The sequence below is a fragment of the Pyxicephalus adspersus genome, chromosome Z, assembly GCF_032062135.1.
Source record: "Pyxicephalus adspersus chromosome Z, UCB_Pads_2.0, whole genome shotgun sequence".
In the NCBI taxonomy this organism is placed as follows: Eukaryota; Metazoa; Chordata; class Amphibia; order Anura; family Pyxicephalidae; genus Pyxicephalus; species Pyxicephalus adspersus.
Window position 1 is genome coordinate 69112960 of NC_092871.1, and position 20436 is coordinate 69133395.

At 37.0% G+C, this 20436-nt stretch overlaps 1 protein-coding gene across 14 annotated transcripts in view; it reads right to left on the reverse strand.

The window, feature by feature from the left end:
* The window catches only part of DENND1A (DENN domain containing 1A), a 651854-nt gene that overhangs the window by 452759 nt on the left and 178659 nt on the right, over positions 1 to 20436 (reverse strand). For 13 of the 14 annotated variants that reach the window (XM_072430328.1, XM_072430340.1, XM_072430333.1 and 10 more), the window contains 3 exons: positions 11016 to 11085; positions 9626 to 9706; positions 3730 to 3783 (listed from right to left, as the gene is read on the reverse strand). In XM_072430328.1, coding sequence (XP_072286429.1) covers positions 3730 to 3783; positions 9626 to 9706; positions 11016 to 11085 — 205 coding nt within the window. Of the gene's footprint in view, positions 1 to 3729; positions 3784 to 9625; positions 9707 to 10029; positions 10419 to 11015; positions 11086 to 20436 lie in introns of those variants that run through there. The other variant, XM_072430341.1, reaches the window with a different exon arrangement.

Consider the following 20436-nt stretch of genomic DNA (forward strand, 5'->3'; position numbering starts at 1 on the left):
CCATAATTTCAAAATGTTTTTTGACTCCTGAGAAGCTGTCTAATACAGATTGTTTTATATTATGAAGTTGGATATAATGTTACCTGACTGCTGTATGTACCTACTCTTTATGTACATCTTTATTGTATGTTGCCGGGTTTTTTGTTTGAAAGTCAAAATTTGAAGAAAAAAAAAAAAAAAGTTGATCCAGAATCCAAAATGATTTAACACGCAGTATCATACTGCAACCAAAATAGTTGGGGCGCGAAGCAAAACACTAAACCACCGGGTAGTTCAATGGTACTAAACATAGTAAGATGAAATTGAAGATCATGGATCCATTTAAATAGAAAATAGGTGTGAAGTTGCAAGCTTCAGGTCGATTTAGATTTCCATTTCGGGACAAACGATTTAGGTGATGGACTGCCTCTAGGCTGTTTGGAAAATCCTTCTGCAACAGATATTCATACTTGTAAGCAAGTCCTTGCCATCTTGTGGAGTTTTGATTGTGAGTTCCACTTTTAGTAACTAACAATTTTACTGGGAAACCCCATTTATATGGGATTTGGTTGTTGCATAGGGCTTGAGTGATAGACAGAAATTTCCTTCTGGATAGACTCGTCGATTGAGAAAAATCAGCGAATAATGTAATATGTGCATTTGGATCTGGAGGAGTGAAGCTTTTTCTGGAAAGCATCATTTGTTGCTCTTTTATGTGTGAGCAATGTATGCGAGCAAGCACATCTCTAGGAATCTTCTCAGGGAAATGTGAATGTTTATCTATAACCAACTCAAATGCATGTGCACTAAGTACAGAGTGAATTCTGCTGCAGGGATGTTTTCTGAAACTCCTCTAAATTTTTATATTTTATTATTCCTCCTGAATCTATCTTCTAAGTCAGCTAGTTTCATTTGCACTTGGAGAAGGGTATCATGTACCTCATTATGTGAATCTACTAATTCGTTGTGTGCTGTAGCATATTCACTCATTTTGTTCTCAATATGGCCAACTCTATACCCCACATCTTAAAGATCTCCTTTAAGTTGTTGGAATAAAGTAAGTAAAGTGTGGAGGGAGCTTCTAAGAGATACCAACATATCCTTAAGGGTTGTGTCGGGCACAGGTTGGTCAGAGGTGGGGTATGAATCAATTTGATCAGAGGCTAGTAAAGTAGTGGTATTAGGGCAATTCGCCATATCTTGCCTACCTTCTGAGTCGCAAGCTTCATCCTGGATTTCGCTGGGCTGGTGCCAGAGAAGATTGTGAAGTGCTATTGGATCTGCGGTCCTTTTCTGGTGACTCTGTGATATGGGAAGCCTGTGATAGATTTGCTGAGGAGGCTGCGCAGAAGCATGTGGTAAGTAGGCCGGCGCCATCTTGGCTGTGCTGTGAGCCCACCGAGCTGAAGAAGACAGTGAGTTTTTTTGGAACCTTTCCTTTTCCCCATGTTTGCTCTAAGGATACCGGAATGCAGAGAGGTGAAAAGCGCAAATGTAGCGGGGCCCTGAGGACAGCTATAAGTTCTAGTGGATATGATGTCTCCAGAGATCTACAGGAAGGCGTCCATCTTAGACAGCTTCCAGTCAGCCCCCCCCCTGCTCCCCCCCCCCCCCTCAACCCCCATTTTTTTTAAGTAAGGTAAGGCCATGATACTGTAAAGATTTAGTTACTTAGTTATTTAGAAAACCAAATCGTATTCTACACCTAGTGATGATTCTTTACATGGACACTCCTACAATAAAATGCTTTGCAGTGATTGCGAAAACCCAAGCCTCACACAAAACAACATAATTACAATGTTGCAGGTGTTGTTGCAGTTTGATTTTTACATGGTGAACCATTACTCATGAAAAATAACACATACTTACACCATTGCTAAAAACACTTAAACCTGCTTCACACGTAGTAATTATTTTAACGGTTTGATTTTATGCTGCACACCACAGGTCAACAACAGCAAACCCATTAATATTTATGATGGGTTATTGCTAGTATTTATCTACATTAAGCGGCCTATATGAATGCTAATGTAAAGTAAGGACAAAAAAAAAAGAAAAATAAACAGCAATTTTTGTGTGTGCCACCATGTATATGAATACAAATATGTACAGCAAGAAATCTAGATTTTTGTGAAATTGTAAAAAGGAAGCTGAAAAGAAAAACTTGATAGGGAATATTGTAATGTTCAGACTGATTAGTGTTAATTGTACCTGGGAACACAATAAATAAAAAAATAAAAAAATGAGAAAGGGGTAACAAACCATTTTTGTATATGTAAGCTTATAGTGGCTTGGCTTTACATTAAATGGGATCTTTGTGCAAAAATATGTTCCAGTGTTCATTTTTCAGCACCTGCTTTCAAAATCCTGTCAATACTACCATCATGTTCTGAGGAAGGGGGATTTTTTTTAGCTGTCAAAAATTGTTGGCTAAATGTATCTGAATAGGATAAAATGACTGCTTTTGGAATTTTTTTACAAATGAAATTAGTTTGGCACTTCTTCCTTGACCCTAAAAGGGTGTTTATTTTACATTATGAGCAGCGGGTAATATTAACTGGTTGCTTCCGACATTGAAGTTTGAGTTCTGAAGTTTCAGCGTTTCCTAAATTATTTTTTTCTTGAGGCTACGCCCTTTCATTTATCACTTTTCCATAGTGGGCTCTCTAGAAGCTCTATCCCCTGACTATGCACAAAACAATGACACCTTTCTCTGACAGCTGTCTCCCTCCAAACTGTGTTTTGTGACCAAAATTTTCCTTCAACCAAATGTAGCCATGAAGTCCTATTACTTTAGCTTGTAGAGAGTGCCCACTGTTGCTAAAGATGTCAGGCCATCATGAATTAAGCTTCTGGAAATGAACTGGCTTCAGTTCACATCATAGGCTTCTCTCTGACTAACATGGACAATCAACCCGTCTCCAAGCAGCAATTCTTTAGTCCGAAAGAAAATTCAGATAATATAGAAACATTGGCCATCTCCTTTCCCAACAAACATTGAACTAAAAAATGCCAGCAAATGCTAATCAGAACAGTTTAACTCTGGGGTCGAGTGTGTAAATAATTATTCAGTTTGTCAGACTTTGGATTTCATATTACCTGCTTTTAGAAAGTTAGGAAAATGTTTTACGTAGTCACATTTTTTATAACACCTTATTTACAACTATCTTGAAACACAAATTGTGTCAAAATCCTTCTAATAAAATACTGGGAATTATCAATATTCCAAATATTGCGAACCACCAAATCCAGTTACATTTTCTAACACGTTTTGGGGCCATTATTGTTCTCAAGACATTACTGGAAGGAAGTCACATTGGCCTAGGAAATTTGGGTGGAAGCTGGTTTAAGTTAAGTATATCTTCTAGCCATTATCTGCAGTTTTTTTTTTACAGCTGTAAATAGGTGATTTTACACTGGATGAGGCTGCAAGCAGACCTTGCAATTTGGTGCAGGATAAGTTTTTCACTTCCTAATTTTTACCAGGTATATGAACGCCAAGCTATTAATTTAGCTAAATGGGCAACCACTGACAGTATTTCTGGCCTTTCATATTTACTCTTTCTAGACAACCCTGAGCTTTATCAGGTCACAAAGCCAGGAAAAGGGAATCCCTAATCTTCCTTGAAAAGATAAAGGGTACAGATGATGACCTCCAGAACCCTTCAATTTTAATAAACAAAGTTAATTTAACAGCTGTGATTGTAATTGTCCCCATTGAAATCATGGACAGTTAAGACAGCTACTCACATTTTCTGGAATACTGGGCAGTTCTTGAGCATCAGGCACTGTGAAGTAGGAATGCTGAAGGAGGAAAAATAAAAGTGTTTGGTTAAGAAGACAAAAAAGATGAAAGCAAAAGTAATTTACAAAGAAAAAGGAGAGCCTTAAAGTGGACAAAAAAAATGGGTGAGTGAGCCAAGGAAGAACTTTTAACACTGTTCAAAAAATCATTTGCATGAAGTAAAAACAAAAGGTTTATTCTAATTATGTATGGTATTTTTAGTGTTGTCTTAATACAATGTGCCAGCTTAGGGATATGCTGCAAACCTTATTTGTAAGGCAAAAATTATAAGTTGTAGCAAACTTATTTCTAAACTGTACATAAATGTCCGCTCTGGCATGATAAACATTGGCACATCTAAATCTGCCTATTTATTTTTGGGTTTACTACCTTAAGGAAATTTTACAATTAAAAAGCCTAAGTACAGGCAGTAATAAAATATACCCTTGCAGTGCCCCCCTACGACCCTTCATACAATAGATGTTAAATGTTAGTTGAGGGAAGTAATAGATGGATGGATGTAGGAAGAAATAGGATAGATGAAGGACACACCCCCAAAGCCAATTCTCTTTGATGCTTTGTATTTGCAGACTGTATCAGCAGTCCTGCATTGTACCTGGGGATCATGAGGGAAACAAGCACTGGCTGCTGGGGGAGTAAGGAATAAGGTATTACAGCTTACTCTTTTGCCCACAGACAAAACAAGCCTATAACACTTTGTAATATGAGGTCATAAAATGTTCTTGGCCTGACCCATTTTACAAATCTGAGCATGATTTTGTCACAGTAGCAACAAGAATGATCAGTAACATGTGATAAATTTTAAGCCATGTACAGACGTTAAGCAAAAGTCTTTGCTATGAATAATTAATAATTGATCTATGAATGTTTTCTATTAACAACTGAAAAGTTTGCATTACATACATGTGGCACCAATACAATTGTTAGAAGACAATGCCAGGAAGCTGCCCAGAGAGTACATTCCTAAGTTCAATGATCATCATAAATGAGAAGCTGCGTATGCAGGTATTGTTTGTTAAATGTTTCAGATCAATTAAAGGAACAATGAGTCGGGAATCTTTAGGACATCGTTTTGACAACATTTATCTAGCACACAAGATTCTTTACATTGATATCTGGACATAGGTCTTACTATGATTTTTACATTTTTAGGTGGGGTGATGTCGGTTGTTACCTTATTACAGGCCTTGGATATTACAATAGAGAGATCTTATTGTCCAATAAGGATTTTTATGTTTCTGTCCACCTCTGCATGACATTGTAGGCTCACCAAAAGACTTAAAAGCAAAAATGTCTGGTGACAGTAGGCTCTCTAGCGAATACAAAAATGTAAAGTATAAATTCTGGGCATACTGACCTTTTAAACTGTAGTAAGGCATGTATGTTAGTTTTACATTGTACTAGTTTAATATTAAAATATTATATGTATATAGGACATTTTCATGATAGTAAGAAAGCAACATGAATAAACAAATAAATGACAAATTCACCACCAAGAAGACAATATAAGTTGTAAGAATACAAATATATAACTTTCAGTTATATGCAGAAGAAACAAGCTACAGCATATAAACAATATACCCTACAGCAGATACTTTCTATAACCTGACAAGTGGTAATAAGATATAGAGATGACAGAACGTCACAGAAAAAACACAAATGGTCACAATATAGATGGGAAAATGCCAGAACTGTGCCTACAGTGATTTTTGGATAGATACCCAAGCATAAGGTTCTTTTAGTGACGTCTTTGATTTTGTCTTCTGCCTGAATGATTGTGAAATGTTCATAGTTTTTTTTGCCTGTCAGATTTCCTAGAGTCCAGAAGGCCAGAGTAAACCAGCAGACCACTAGGCAGACAAACAGCAAGTCCTGAAGGTTACACTTAATGCCAGGCTTTTTCTGTGACAAAGAAAGCTTTTTAGCTAAGGCAGATGGTAACTTGTCCCTGCCAGCTGCTGACTACAACCTGTCGGTTGCACCTATAGTAAAGAAAAATGGACATCAACAAGAAGTGGCCTAGAGAAAAAGAGGTGTTTCACAAAATGGCACATTTCTAGTACTAGGAAACAACAAGAAAAAATCTGAAATATTATTGTATTTAAAAACATAACTTTTATTTCCATTCACACAAATTCATTGCTAACATTGCACATTCTATTCAAAATAAAATCATGAAAAATTTATATCAAATTTGTTTTATTCCTTTATAGAAAGTTAAGAAAAGGGAATACTAGGCTGCTTAACCTCCCTAGCGGTAACCCCAAGTGTGACTCGGGGTAGAAAATAGTTGCTACAAGTGGTAACCCCGAGTGACACTCGGGGTTGGAACACCTAAGGAAGGTTAGTAAATACAGCGCTTAGCTGATCCGCCGGGGTCCCACGCTGTCAAGCGCCGCGATCTCCGTCTTTTTTCCTACTTCTGCATCCGATGAGTCACCGGGGGAGTTCCCGGTGACGTCGGTGCATGTGTACGTCCTGGCCGGGCGGGGTGGGAAATTCAAAATCCATTTGTATTGCATTCAATACAAAATAACTATTGAATGCAATACATTGGATTTTTTTGTGTAAAAGCAGTACATTGTTTTCAAGAACATTTATTATACAGTATATATAGGAGTATGAGTATATTATGTATTTTTTTTATTTATTTTTTTTTTAATTACATTTTTTTTTTAAATATATAGATTTAATTTTTTCAGTTTATTGTTTTTAAATGATTTTGTGTTTCAAACTTTATTATACTCATACTATTATATTATACTGTAAAATAAATTTTCATGAAAAACAATGTACCGCTTTTAGACATATAAAATCGGAAAGAAATGAACCGCTAGGGAGGTTAAAAAATAGCAGTGTCTGCATTCTATTTTACAAAATCAAACATTCACTGTATAAACTGAAAAATGTTCAAAGATTTTGCTTTGAATCACTGAACTGATATTTAGTTGTATAACCACTATTTCTGAGAACTGCTTCACATCTGTGTTGCATGGAGTTGATTAGATACTCCAGCGTAGAATAATTGGACTACGCCACAAGTTTTCTATTGGATTAAAGTCTGAGGATTGGGCTGGCCACTATAAAACATCAATGTTGTTGATCTGGAACATTGCCCATTTACTGGTGTGTTTGGGGTCGTTGTCTTGTTGAAACACACATTTCAAGGGCATTTTTTATTCGGTATATGACAACATGACTTGATCAAGTATTCTGATGTTATCGAACTGATCGATGATCCCAGGTATGCGAAAAAAAGGCCCAACGTCACAGTACAGGTAGTCTCTGAGTTAAGGACATCCGACAAACTGATGACTCCTAGAAAGGAATGGGGGTTCCCTGCTTGTTTGTGCAGGACTGAGACTTGATGGGGGGGGGGGGAAAGCTGAATGGAGAGATCTCCTCAATGAAAACCTGTGCTACGTACACACTTGCAATGGTTCTCGTACGATAATCGGCTCGGGGACGATATTGGACGAGAATCTGGCGTGTGTACAGCACCCGTCTTCCTCAAACCCTCCTGAACACCTCTGGAGAGGTTTAGGTGATCCGAAAAGACAGATTTAGAAGAACAAAAATTTAACAGCCTATGAAAGCTCTTAATATATTTAGTCAAACTTTTTTTTTTTTTTTTTTTTTTCATTCATCTATCCGAAAGATTTTCCAGTGACGCCTTTTCATACAGGATCTAAAAAGCTCTTTGGCTGTTTTCATCTTTGCTACTTATTTAAACCAAGATAATTATGTTAATCAAAAACAGTGTAAAAATACTATATGATGTCCAAAAGTAGAAATCAGTTAATAAAATCAGTCAGCGAGCAAGGGTTAGCACATTTTACAATGTATTTTTTTTTTATCCTTAATAAAGATTCACCAAAACTTCCAAAATTTATGCAAAGCAAAACAAAGGAAAAAAACAATGTTGTATAATACATTGTGGGGATTTTTACCTTTCTGAAAACTTTTTTTTTTTTTAATGTTTTCATTTAGCACTTGGGCCTTCTCACCTCACAAACCTAGTCTGGTAATTCCCTTCACCCCCTGCTTTGCAAACACTCTAGTACAGGGGTGGGCTAACTTTTTTAATCAAGGGCCACAATCTAAAAAAAAATTTGCCAGAGGGGCCGGGTCGGTGGTAGAGTGGGCAGAGTTATGCCATCATGACGCCCCTGAACATGACGTCATGATGGCATAACCCCCCACTCATAACCGCCCACTCTCCCATCACGGATATGAGCCTGTGATGGGGGAGTGGGCGAGTTATGTGCAGTGACACAGCCCGCCCACTCTCCCATCGCAAGCTCAGAGCCTGTGATGGAAGTGGGCAGGGTTGTGGGCATGGACACAGCCCGCCCACTCTTCCATCGCAAGTTCAGAGCCTGTGATGAGAGAGTGGGCGGGGTTGTGTGCAGGGACACAACCCGCCCATTATCCCATTGCAGGCTCAAATCCGGGGACATGTTCCGCGGCTCTGGCCGGTGCCCCCTCCCAGGAAGGGTCCTTCTCCTGAGCCTGCTTGGGGTGGCACCGGCCAGAGCAGCGGAACACCCAAAGGGCCGGAGAAACATCCTCATTGGGCCTGTGGCTGCTCCCCACCCTATTTGTACTGTGAGATAATCGCAGCAGCAGCAACATGAAAGGTGTGTCCATGCACCTGTCATTATCCCCCCATGTAAAAAACTCCATATCTCCTTCACCGATTGTCATAGAAATGTGAAATTTTCAGGGTACATGGGTCCGCTGAGCTATTACAAAAACTGAATTTCAGCCCCCTAAACATAACCATAAGTTGCCAGATACGGGGTCGGAAGCATACAAACCCAATAACAATAATGGATATTTTCACATTATGGGGGTTATTTAAAGATTAAAGTTCCCAAATTCAGTTTGCATGTTAGGGACCCCCGGGGGCCACTTAAATGGCAACAAGCATTAAGGTACTGTGAATTCGCTCTCTGTTGTTATGCCTCAAATATATATTAGCTCGTTTATAAAACTTCATGACTGTGTTCAGACTGGCGGTGAGGATGCGATGTGGCTACTCCTTCCTCATGCCATAGAACCCTACCTAGGGGGAGACGATCAGTATTGCTCAATGCTACCGGGAGTCAAATCTACAGACGCTGCAGTGTGAGGGACTGAGCGGCTGGTGGGGTGCCTGTTACACATATCTGGACACTTACCTTACCTGTGAACCCCAATTTCTTTGGAAAAGAGGGATGTTGCCAACTGGAAATGTGGGAGCCAGTGGGAAACCCCTTCTGCCCCCCCCCCCTTCCCCATTAAAATGTTATACCCATCATATCATGCTACCCTATTCATAGCATGCTACCCTGTCACACAAAGCTGGACACTTACCTTCTGTGAACCCTAATTTCTCAGAACATGGAACTGTAGGGACCTGAAGATGTGGTAGTAAGTAACTTACAGGATACATTGTGTATTGTATTTTCTGGTGTATGGTACGGGAATGGTGAGGGGGGAGCAATATATGACCAGCCAGCACTGTATGATAGGTTTAGTTTTATAACTTTCAATAATAAAATGTTGCATGTATGTTACCGTAACATGAAATATTTTAATTTAATTTTCAATTAAAACTATTCTAGTTTTAAACATACATCTTTAATGTTTGATTGCAATGTGGCCAACAGGTTTTATCTAAATGTCAACAGCGGCCTCTAGATGAAAAAAGGTTGGGTACCACTGATCTACATTGTTCAAAGGTATTCGAACAAAATGAGTCACACAGCGCTTGATCCGGAACCATAGTTTACACCAACAGTTTGTGAAGTAAAAGAATAGTACAAAGAAGAGATGTTTTAAGAGCTGGAGACTTACCACACTGAGATGAACTTCAGCTCCTGGTTCTGGGAGGGACAGTCCATAAAGAGTATCAAGCAGTGCATTTCGCTGATTATCCTACCAGGAAAAACATAATTTACATACTAATTACATATACCCAGAATTTCGATGGTTAACCATTTAAAACTGATTTCTTCAAAACACAAGAAAGGCTGTACTCTAATGACTTAGAATAATTTATCTTTTACCTCTCTTTACAGAATGCACCATAAATCTTACAGGAATCCACACTAATAGCTGTGGTTATAGTTGAAGTTTGTTGGAAAAAAGTTAAAGCTGAGCTCTAAGCACACATTCTGGGTTTTCAACTGGTTATCCACAGATGAAACACACATATGGAATCCATTTTATCTGCAAAAGGATTTGTATTTTGTACAAACCTGTGTGTTATCCTACAAATCACACAGTTCTATCACACAGAACTGCCAGGTTGATGGCACCAAATTCAGTGGTGTGTCCTCCGTCTTGACCAACAATGTTACCAAATGCAAGATGACATCTCATTGATTACTATGGACAATAATGCCTTCTCTCCTCACCCCAATTTTTGTTTTTTGTTTGGGTGGAGGGCAAGCCTGAGAGAAAAACAAATATCAAAGCTCTCCTGGGGAAAAGTGTAAAAAAAAAAAAAAAAAAAACAATTTACATAGGTGTTAACTTATTATTGGGGTTTTTCAAAAATACTTTACTTGTCCATGCAAGCATTATTTGTCTGGCTCCTAAATGTGTCCCTGCATTTTCACCCCAACACAGCAGCTTAAAAAAAACACAGGACCACAAGTGGTCCTTTTTATTATTATTATTAATATTAATAAACATAAATACAATAATAATAATACAATATTTTTAGTGTTTTTAAAATTTCTTGAAATGGATGCCTTACAGAGGGTCAATGGAACCAGAGACAGGACTAAATTAGCAACACATTACTTAAGCTGTCAGAAACTGTGAAATCAATCCAGGGATGCCAAACTGGTAAGAATTTGTCAAAACGATTCAGGACGAATGTTGTAGGTTTCTTGTTAATAGAAATGTCCGGCATATCCACACTTCCCCAAAATGAAGCAAGGTGTATTTCCACAATCTTGCTTTAGTCAATTAAGCAGCTCCAAAAATGTTGTCAATGATCAAACTCGAATTTATACTGAATTATTGAAAAAGAGTACCAACACAGGAAATAGCATGTCATAATGCAAAACAATGCTGCTTTTTCACCATGCAAAGTTTGAAATATATACAAACTGACAGAAAACAATGGACAAGTTAATGGTGATTTAACTAAACTAACAGTATATAAAACTGTTTTCTTTTAAGCATTTTGCACATACATTCATAGTGGTCTGATAACATCACTCAATGTATTTACCTGTTTTTTCAAGGAGTAATCAGCCAAGATGTTGAGTAATTTGTAGAAGACCTCGAACCAAGGGAGGTAGCTAAAATATATAAATAGGAGAAATTAACTTAACTGCAGTTACCAGTTCAGCCATTCATGTCACTTACATTTATATTACATGGGCACTGTTAATGCTTATGTTAACACACAATTATCTATTTGTTATTAGAGTAAGATGCTCACTTTTAAAGATTAAAGTGGAACTACATTTCTACTTTTAATTTTGCATGATCAGGCAAGTCATTATTGCTTAATGGGTCAAATATTTTCTCTTCTGCAATAATGTGTCTTACCTGCCTGATCGCAGTGGGTTTCTAGGGTCAAAGCTGAGGTGTGCGTGCACAACATCAGCTTTGGATGCCAGGAATACCTGGCATTCATTCCCAGCTTCCCTTGCATGTGCGGGGATGAATTAACTTTATCCAGGGACAGCCAATCAAGATGGCCTAAGATCATCTGTAGGAGAAAGAAGAAAAAAAATGATGGCTGTGCCCTGTGCTGGAATGCAGATAGGCAAGTCTCGCAGATTTAAATACACATATAAACGAATGTGTATTTACACATACAAGGGAGCTCTTTTACCTGCCAAAAGATTGGAATTTCCATCCATCTAGTCCTGATATTTACACAGCACAGCCATGTCTGGTTGTGGTATATACTTCTTGTCCCTTCCCCAGCCTGGGATGGGAGAGGGCAAAGAAGAAGCAGTACACCAATTAACTCATCACTCTATCAGATATCTTTCTATAAGCATGTTTCTTGTTAGCACATGGGCACCAAATGGCTCTTTGTGATTCTTCCTCTTCTAATCTGAGGTCTGTGTTCAGGAAAATTAACCAAGCATAAAGAAAGTCATATTTAGGTATCCACACCGCTTGGAATAAAAAAATAAATACATATATAAATACATGTATAGATGAACTAAATAAATACAATGATGTAAATGTGGTGTTATGAATTAGCCATCATATTTTTAAAACGGAGAATAAAAAAAGTTGTGATCTGTTTGCCACTTTTTTTTTTTTATATAAAAGGGTACTAAAATATATCAGGGTGTTGTTTTGGACATTTTTTCCCCTCTGTACTAATGTAGTGAAATGTGATATACTTTGATTCCAAAAGATTCCCACTTTTTCACTATATCAGAATATATATAAATATATAATTTATCATCATTTTCATTTGATTCCACTAAGTGCACTACAGACACAGCAACCAATGTAAATACTGTGGGGACTAACCACAAAACAAGTAAGATATGGCATTGTTACACCCTGGCACCTGCAGTACTTGCTTCAGATCTCTAACTAGCTAGATACCTAAAGTTTAACAAAACCCAGCTAATTTGCACACACCATCCAGCTAAGTGATCTACTTAATTGTTCAAACCAGATTTACATTTAGGTGTAGTGATCTATTTGAGTATCTCAGTACTATGCAGCAATTTGCTGTTATGAAAGCAGCTTGCATTTGCTTGTAACGCTACTTAAAAAATATACACTCACACACACAACATTTTATTATGTTGCAAGGTCTTAAAATATTTATTTGAGCGGATTCTATACACAATGTGAAAAAGCAGCTAAGGCAATCTTTAGTAGATGAGGAACAAAAGAGTAATTTTTTTATAGCCTTTACAAGATGCAGCAACACCCCCCTCCGCCCCCACTCCCGGTTAGGAACTAAACAGCTGCAGTAATAAATGAAGTGAGAAACAATTTATGTGACAGATGAGTGAGAGGCACTAATGTTTGTCTAAAGCATGTAAGTACTACTGTAAAATGTAAGTAGCTTATCAAAATATACTGATAAGCAAATTAACATTTCATGTTAATAGGACAGTGTTATCAATTCAGCTAATACATTTCAAATCAGTCTGGGTTGCTGTAAACTGGATATTACACCATGGAAAATGATTACCAGTTTAAACAAAGTCCAAGGCAGAGATATGGAGTAAACATTCTGAGAGGATTAGACAGGGGAATGGTCCATATGTAAACAAACTTCTTCTGAATTACAGAGGATGACTGAGGACCAAGAAATCCTTCAGTAAAAGGACTTCTGAGAGTGAGATTAAAGACCTTTTTGTAAACAAAAGGATTACATGACCCTTATCATTAGAAGCCCCCTCTAGAACCAGGAGACTGAAAATATATTGAAATGACAGGCATTCATGCTTTGAAACAGTAACTGATTATATAGGCAATAAAACCAAGTTAACAAAATTTTACATAAGCACCATCTTGGTAACGTAGTTGTCAAATGTATTTACCGTTTTTGTTTGCAGCTTTCAAACAATATTACCTGGTGATTCTGCCATGAAGGTCTATTTTAAAACAAATATTTAGGGCAAAAACCACAAAAAATGCATTGTCATTTATATACATGTCATATACATTCCCGATGGAGCCAGTAAGTGGCTTTGCTAGCACACATTGCACTGACAAGGTCCACCAGTGCCACTAGTAAAAAGAATCAATGCTGTGCAGTTAACCCTAATAAGAATATATATAGAAGAGGGAGGACACAGCACACAGCTTACTTACAGAGTTACCATGATGTCACAGAATGTGATAACGTTTGAAATAAATGTTAATTTTTTTTGCTGTTGTTCTTCTCACAATATAAGCCCTACCTGAAAATAAGCCCTAGGGCATTTCTTGGAGAAAAAAATAATATAAGACAGTGTCTTATTTTCGGGGAAACACGGTACATAAGTTATAATTTAATGGCAGGATCACCAGTTACATTTGGAACTCTTTAAATGTTGTAATTAAATTAGATTTCTTTTTTTAGGTAGTTGTTCTTCATTTTCACTTGGTTATCCTACCAGTTACATTGCTCATGACCTAGAATGACAACACTTTTACTGTATCTCTAAAAAAGCAGACTTGGGGGGCTTGTCTGGCCGGCTGCAGGATGACCGCTTGATCTCTTTGCTCTATACATGTAGGAGTCATTAGCTACTATTTCAGCGTCTTTTATCCTCTTATCTCTGGAATTTATTGTACCTTCTGGTGGTTAGGTAATTGATGGACAGTTTATAAAATATTTTTGTGATTGTGTATGTTTTACTATGTGCTGTTCTTTAGGTATAGGCAGGCTTCCTTGTTGTTGTGGTTGCTGTGGTTGTTTTGTTATTACTGTATTGATATTTTTATACTCTTTTTCCTTTTTATTTTTGTATTGTAATTTTCAAAAACTATCAAAGAAATATTGAACAATAAAAAAGCAAACTTAAGCCTCTTAGACAAGACTAAAATAACTTCCCCTCTTCTTTCTACTAAAACAAAAGTAAAGGGTTCTGTATTTTTAAATTATAAACTTTATAACAAAAAAGAGCAAAAAAGGCACTTAGTGCTGGGTGCATGTTTTATGTATTTAAAAAGACACATGCTCCATCATTAAAAAGTTTTTTTTTGTTTTTATAGAGAAGCATAACTTAATTCTTAACAAATTTAATTTGCTACTTTGATATCATGTAAAGTGAGGATCTGGAAGCTGTTAAGTTTCAAGACATGTGATATGTTCCCCAGACACAAAGCAAAATGTGCGTAGGTTCTTTTGTAAACTGCAGTCTTGCACACATGCAGAAAAACTATAGGTACAAGGCACTGGCAACAACCACCAAAACATAAATACATGACTGTTTGATTTTTTTTTTTTTTATTTGAAACAAGTCCTATTCTCCCCTTTTTATAGTCCTTTGTTTTACTTAGGAGCCACCTAACTCTCAAAAACAGCGGTCGCCAACCGGTGGTCCAAAGAAAATTTTGGTGGTCAGGGGGGGCCACCAGCCAGAGCCGTGGACCATGTCCCCCTTACAGATCGCAGCCCCAGGGCGCTGGGCGGGTTGTGTGTCTGGCCACAACCTACCCACTCTCCCATCACAAGTCTGAGCCTGCGATGGTGGAGTGGGCAGGTTCTGGCATCATGAGGTCACCATGGAGGGGAAGTTTCTTCCCCTTTGAGTGACACACAGCTTCCAGCGCATGCGCAGTTCACAGCCTGTAAGTTTAGTAGTCCATAGGTCTGAAAACGTTGGCAACCACTGCTCAAAAAATGTAATACTACATTAAACATTTATTTTCAAAATGAACATGTTATTTTTAAAACTCGGTATAAAGTGAAAAAATAAAGATGTGAAAGGTTGAAAAAAAGGACTTGTTCCATCAAATCATTTTTTTGGATTATGTACCTTAGGGGAAAAGGTAGGTGTATGTCTATTCACTACACAGAGGGCATTAAGATGAAAAGCATTTTTCTTTCCCATCCTAAAAGACTAAGAAATGTGGTACCGAAACACCAAAAGTCATAGTATAGGAATTAAAATGGCTTCCATTGTGGAGTTCACTTTTCAATAAAAGGACGGTCAATATATGGAGAATAATTTTTATTTTTTATTTTCCTCTGAATGTTTCAGTATCCTTCCATAATGCAAAATGCATACTAATATTTTAAGCACTTTATTGCTAGTGGCTTTATATCTTCTACCTAAACAGCACTACACTGGACTAAGTCATAGATCAATGCTCCCTTTTTTTCCCAATTTCAGATAGAAATGCCTCTGCTAATAGCATGTACACACATCAGCAGGAAAATGTATCTATATAATCATGTTTTCAAGTGAGACCAAGTAACCAACAGCCATACACGGCATGGATATACGGCATCGGCATGGATGCCGAATACACCAATTTTTGGTTGGTGACAAGCAAAACAATTTAGCAAAAGTATTGTTTAGTTAGAAAAAAAGAAAGTCCCCTTTACCCTTGTTAGGGGCCAAGAGTGGTCAACTGCTATACCACAAGGAAGAAAAAAAAAGTAAATGTTTTTTTTTTCCACTCGAAATAAGTCATAAAATCATTAAAGTCCTGGTCATAAAAAGGTTTAAAAAATTGCTGGTGCTTTAAAAATACCAAAATACAAACGCGAACAGAAAATAGAACTTGAATTAGTCATTGCGTATTACAATATTGTTATTTTTGAAGCTTCCAGTGCTTGCCTTATTTGTTAAAGTACTGTGGTTGAAAAAACATTGTGCACAACTTCAGCAGTTCATATTAACCAATCCAATTTGAACATACTTCTGGTAGACCTAGTAAATTCTGATAAAAATGTTTCTGCTTACATCCCTTAGTACAGTAGACATTCTTAGAAAGTTAAAGTATTTATAATGAATCACTTTTTTCATTTAAAAATGAGTTTCTCAATTTCATATAGCTTAGCTGGTGGTGCCATGACACTCTTTCCTAGCAGTCTAACTGTATATTTAGAACTGCTAAAAAATAACAGCAAAAAGTTAAGGTATTACTGATTTCCAGGAAGCTATAATGTGTACAGATGTAGCTGCTCTTTTAGCAGTCTAATGCTGTAAAGATCATGCACACTGTGTGTAGTATTGCCAGTGAGGTACAGTAAACTTGTGACACCAGATTGTGTCTGTTGGTGGTAGTGTTGAGGTGCCCGTTAAACATTCCTTTCACCTCTGTCTCCCATATGGTACAAACTTAGGTAAGATGATTCTGCTTCTAAATCCTTTAATAGTTTACATACATATTCTAAATAAATTTGAACTCTGCGTTAGAAATATATTTGGCAGCTATTTAAATAACAGGCATGTGTTTAACAGGGGCTTATTTTAGAATGAGATATTGTGTAAGCACTTTAGCTTCCCAATATATCTACAATTGCTGGGCATTGTGCATTTAACAAGACATATCAGCGGATCTTACTCTGAAATTTACAGAAATCTGGAGTTTAAAATGTAGCACTGTTAAAGAAAGTGGCTTCATTCACTACCCATTAAATCTAATGCCCCAGGCATTAATATATCTGACAGTACTTTGTGTCTAACACTATCATTGTACACATATATGTATAATTACACATATATATTAAAATCTGTATTTGTAATATTTTGTTATTCAGGAAAAAAAATCAAAAAAATAAAAATTTACACACAGCAGTTTAACACAATGTTGGCAAGTGTTTTTAAGCAGTAATAAATATTTGTATAGTTTCCAAATGGTCTTTTATTCAAGAGGCCTTAGATTACCAAGGGTCATCAAACTTTAGTGAAAAGTGAAGTAACAATTCTATGATTGTTTAAAACACAAAATACTATCATTTCAAAATTTAGAGTGCCAGAAATTTAGATATTATGGGTAATGTATGCTATAGAGTTTGGCTGTACTGCTGCTGAAATATTTCAAATGTGTGCAATGGAATCATAAGGTTCTTCATACGCAATTAGCATGAACATTAAAACCAGTGAAGTAAATAATATTGATTTAATAAATACAATAGCACCTGTGTAAGGGTGTGATATATTGGGCAGTAATTAAACGGTAAAATCTAGAAGGCGATGCGTTAGAAGAAAGAAAAAATTCAACTATAAAGTTCTAAACACCTCTGACAAAAGGCCAAATTGAGATGGCCAGACAACTGGGTCAGAGCATTTTCAAAATCACCGGTCTTGTGATATGCAGTAGTTGGTTGCCCAAGGAAATAAAACTAGTTTACTCGAGACAGGGTCATGGGTGCCCAACTTATACCAATGTATGTAGTGGTGAGGATGGGGAGGGTAAAGGATAGCTTGTCTGCATCTAAGACCACAGAAGAGGTACTGTGGGCAGGGACCAGTCAGTTTTAAATAAAAATGGGCCCTGGACAAATAAGAAGTGGAGGCTCTACATGCACAGCATTCCAGCTCCATGTATCCCCCGACCATCACTGTAGAACAATTTGCTGATAATGTTGATGCTAGTCAAGAGATAAAGGTTTTAGAACACACAGTAAATCACACTTTGCTGCATAGCTGCAGGCAAGTCAAAATGCCTGTGCTGACCACCAATTGGCAATGAAGCAACAGAAAAAACGAACTGCTTTGATGAATCATTCAAGATCATGTGGATGCACTGTTTATCTCTAAAAATAGTTTTATCCATTGAGGCCCAACCACACAATTTGCAAGACTCAAAAGATCTGCTTCTAACATGTTGGTACCAGATACCAGTGCCAGGTCCACTTAGAAGTCATGCAGAGTCAATGAACTGACACAGCAGTAGGCAGGTGGGTTTAATGTAGCTGATCACTATACCAAGTGCTATTTGGAACTAGAAATGTGCATAATAAAAAGAAAGGGTTAAGCCCAAATTTCTATTCAGATTTTTTACACAATTAATGGACTAACAGAAAAACATAAAATAAAATAAACAATGGATGGCTTTAATACAGCATAACAAATTGTCTTCTCTATACAGAGACCCAGTTTAAGAGATTGTTTATATGTATATAAATCAGCTGACTATGTAGCTCTCTTGCTAGAATTTGGAGGTATATGCAGACACTGGTAGCTGCATTCACACAGGTAATGGAGGAAGATTGGACAGTTTTTCAGAGACATGTCAAAGTGATAATGAAAAACACAGAACATGTCAATAATTTTTATTTAAACAAACTGTTAGCCAGTAAATTAAAAAAAAAAAAAAAAAAAAAAAAAAAAAAAAAAAAAAAAATCGATCATCGTTTATTGGTGTTCCCAGAATAAATTCACTGCAAATTGGTGCAATAAGTGTATGTACTCATTTCTGCTACAAAGTAAAAACAAACATCGGATGAACCTACCACAAAGGCCAGAGACACAGAGTTGCCAGTATGTCATAATGAAACTATGCAGGTTTTTTTTTTCTTAATCTTGTGAGGAATTAAAGGTCCTTAAACCTAAAACCGAAACATGAAGCTCCATTTCCAACTTCAGCAGCTTTGCAAAGTTCCCTGCTGGGCAATTTATAGCTTATGACTTATATATTTAATTTGTAACCAAAAACTTCCCCTTCCTGTTAACTACCTTAGAACTTTATGATTAACTCTTGTTTTTTCAGGTCAAAGGTTAATCAAAGGAAGGAAAGCAGGGGATGATGAGAATGACCAGAGCCCACTTCTCATCATGTCCTGTGTAAGAAAAAAAAAAAAAAAACATTTAAATAAGCGATAGGCTAAAGAGGCTGCTGGAGACAGTGGAAGTTCAAAAGGTTCATGGTAACATAAATCATCACAGCAGAAAATAAACAAAAAAGGGACCTTGGCAATCATTGTTACACTTGGGGTCTGCTCCCAGTTACAGATAGTCAGATGTTTGCCTCTTAATAAAAAAAAATGACACTTTAAGCAGCAAAAATTTCATAACAGGAAATGTCCAGACATTATTCAACTTTACCCCCAAACCTACTTCTCATTCTGGAAAATATCCCAGGACTGTTTTCTTTTCTCCTACCTTGTTCCCATACCAACAAACAGACAGATTTTATAATTTCATGTAACATGATTACCACATTTGTGATTTTCTTAAATTAGCAGCTGTTGGGAGGTCAATTACTACTGTATTAGCATGTGCTCCAGAACCACATTTCCCAAGAGCCCTGTCAAGCAGGCAGAGCTAACAACAGCAATTTAGATTTTAGTGCAGAAAAGGCACTATGCTGTCAGCTCAAAAAGAAAGTTGGAAACACACTAATTATCTGGCAGGTTAACACACATTGTTCTCTACTTACATAACTGTAAGGGACAAAACGTGGGGAATGTACATGTACCTCAGAACTCTGTTAGGCTTTACAGCAAAAGCCTAACCATTGCAGATCAGTACTATTTTTATCTAAATCATTAAAACAACTTCTATAAGGCTTGGTTTATAGTTATGTAGTTAGGTTGAAAAAAAAGACATTAATCCAGCTCAACCACTTGGAAAATAAACATTATAAACATATAAAAAACATCACAGATAAAAACCCCATAGACATAGTTGATCTAGAGGAAGGCAAAAAAAAGCCTTGGTTTAAATTGCTTCAACGGGGGAAAATTCCTGATTCCATGAGGCAATCAATTGTTCCAAGGATCAACAGTCTGTTATCCTTACTTAGAAGCTTTAATCCCCAGTTATATTCCGTGCTTCTAGAAAACCATGCATTTTTTTTTTGTTAAAGCAATTCATAGAACCTACTGTTGAACCTACTTCTTGGGGGAGCCTATTCCACATTTTCACAGACCTTACTGTTAAGAATCCCTCTCTTCTCCCTATCTGGAGATTAAATATATTTTTCTGCAGACACAAAGAGTGTCCCTCTTGTCCTCTGTAATGATCCTAAAGTGAATAATTGAAAATCAAGCTCTCTATATCTCACCTAAATTGTAAGCTCTTCTGGGCAGGGTCTTCTCATCCTGCGTTACTGTCTGCATCTGTCTGTCAGTTGCAAACGCTATTTAATGTACAACACTGCGTAATATTTTGCCGCTATATTATTATTATCATTACTATTACACAGTATTTATATAGCGTCATCATATTACGCAGCGCTGTACAAAGTTGATAGTGGTGTCACTAACTGTTCTT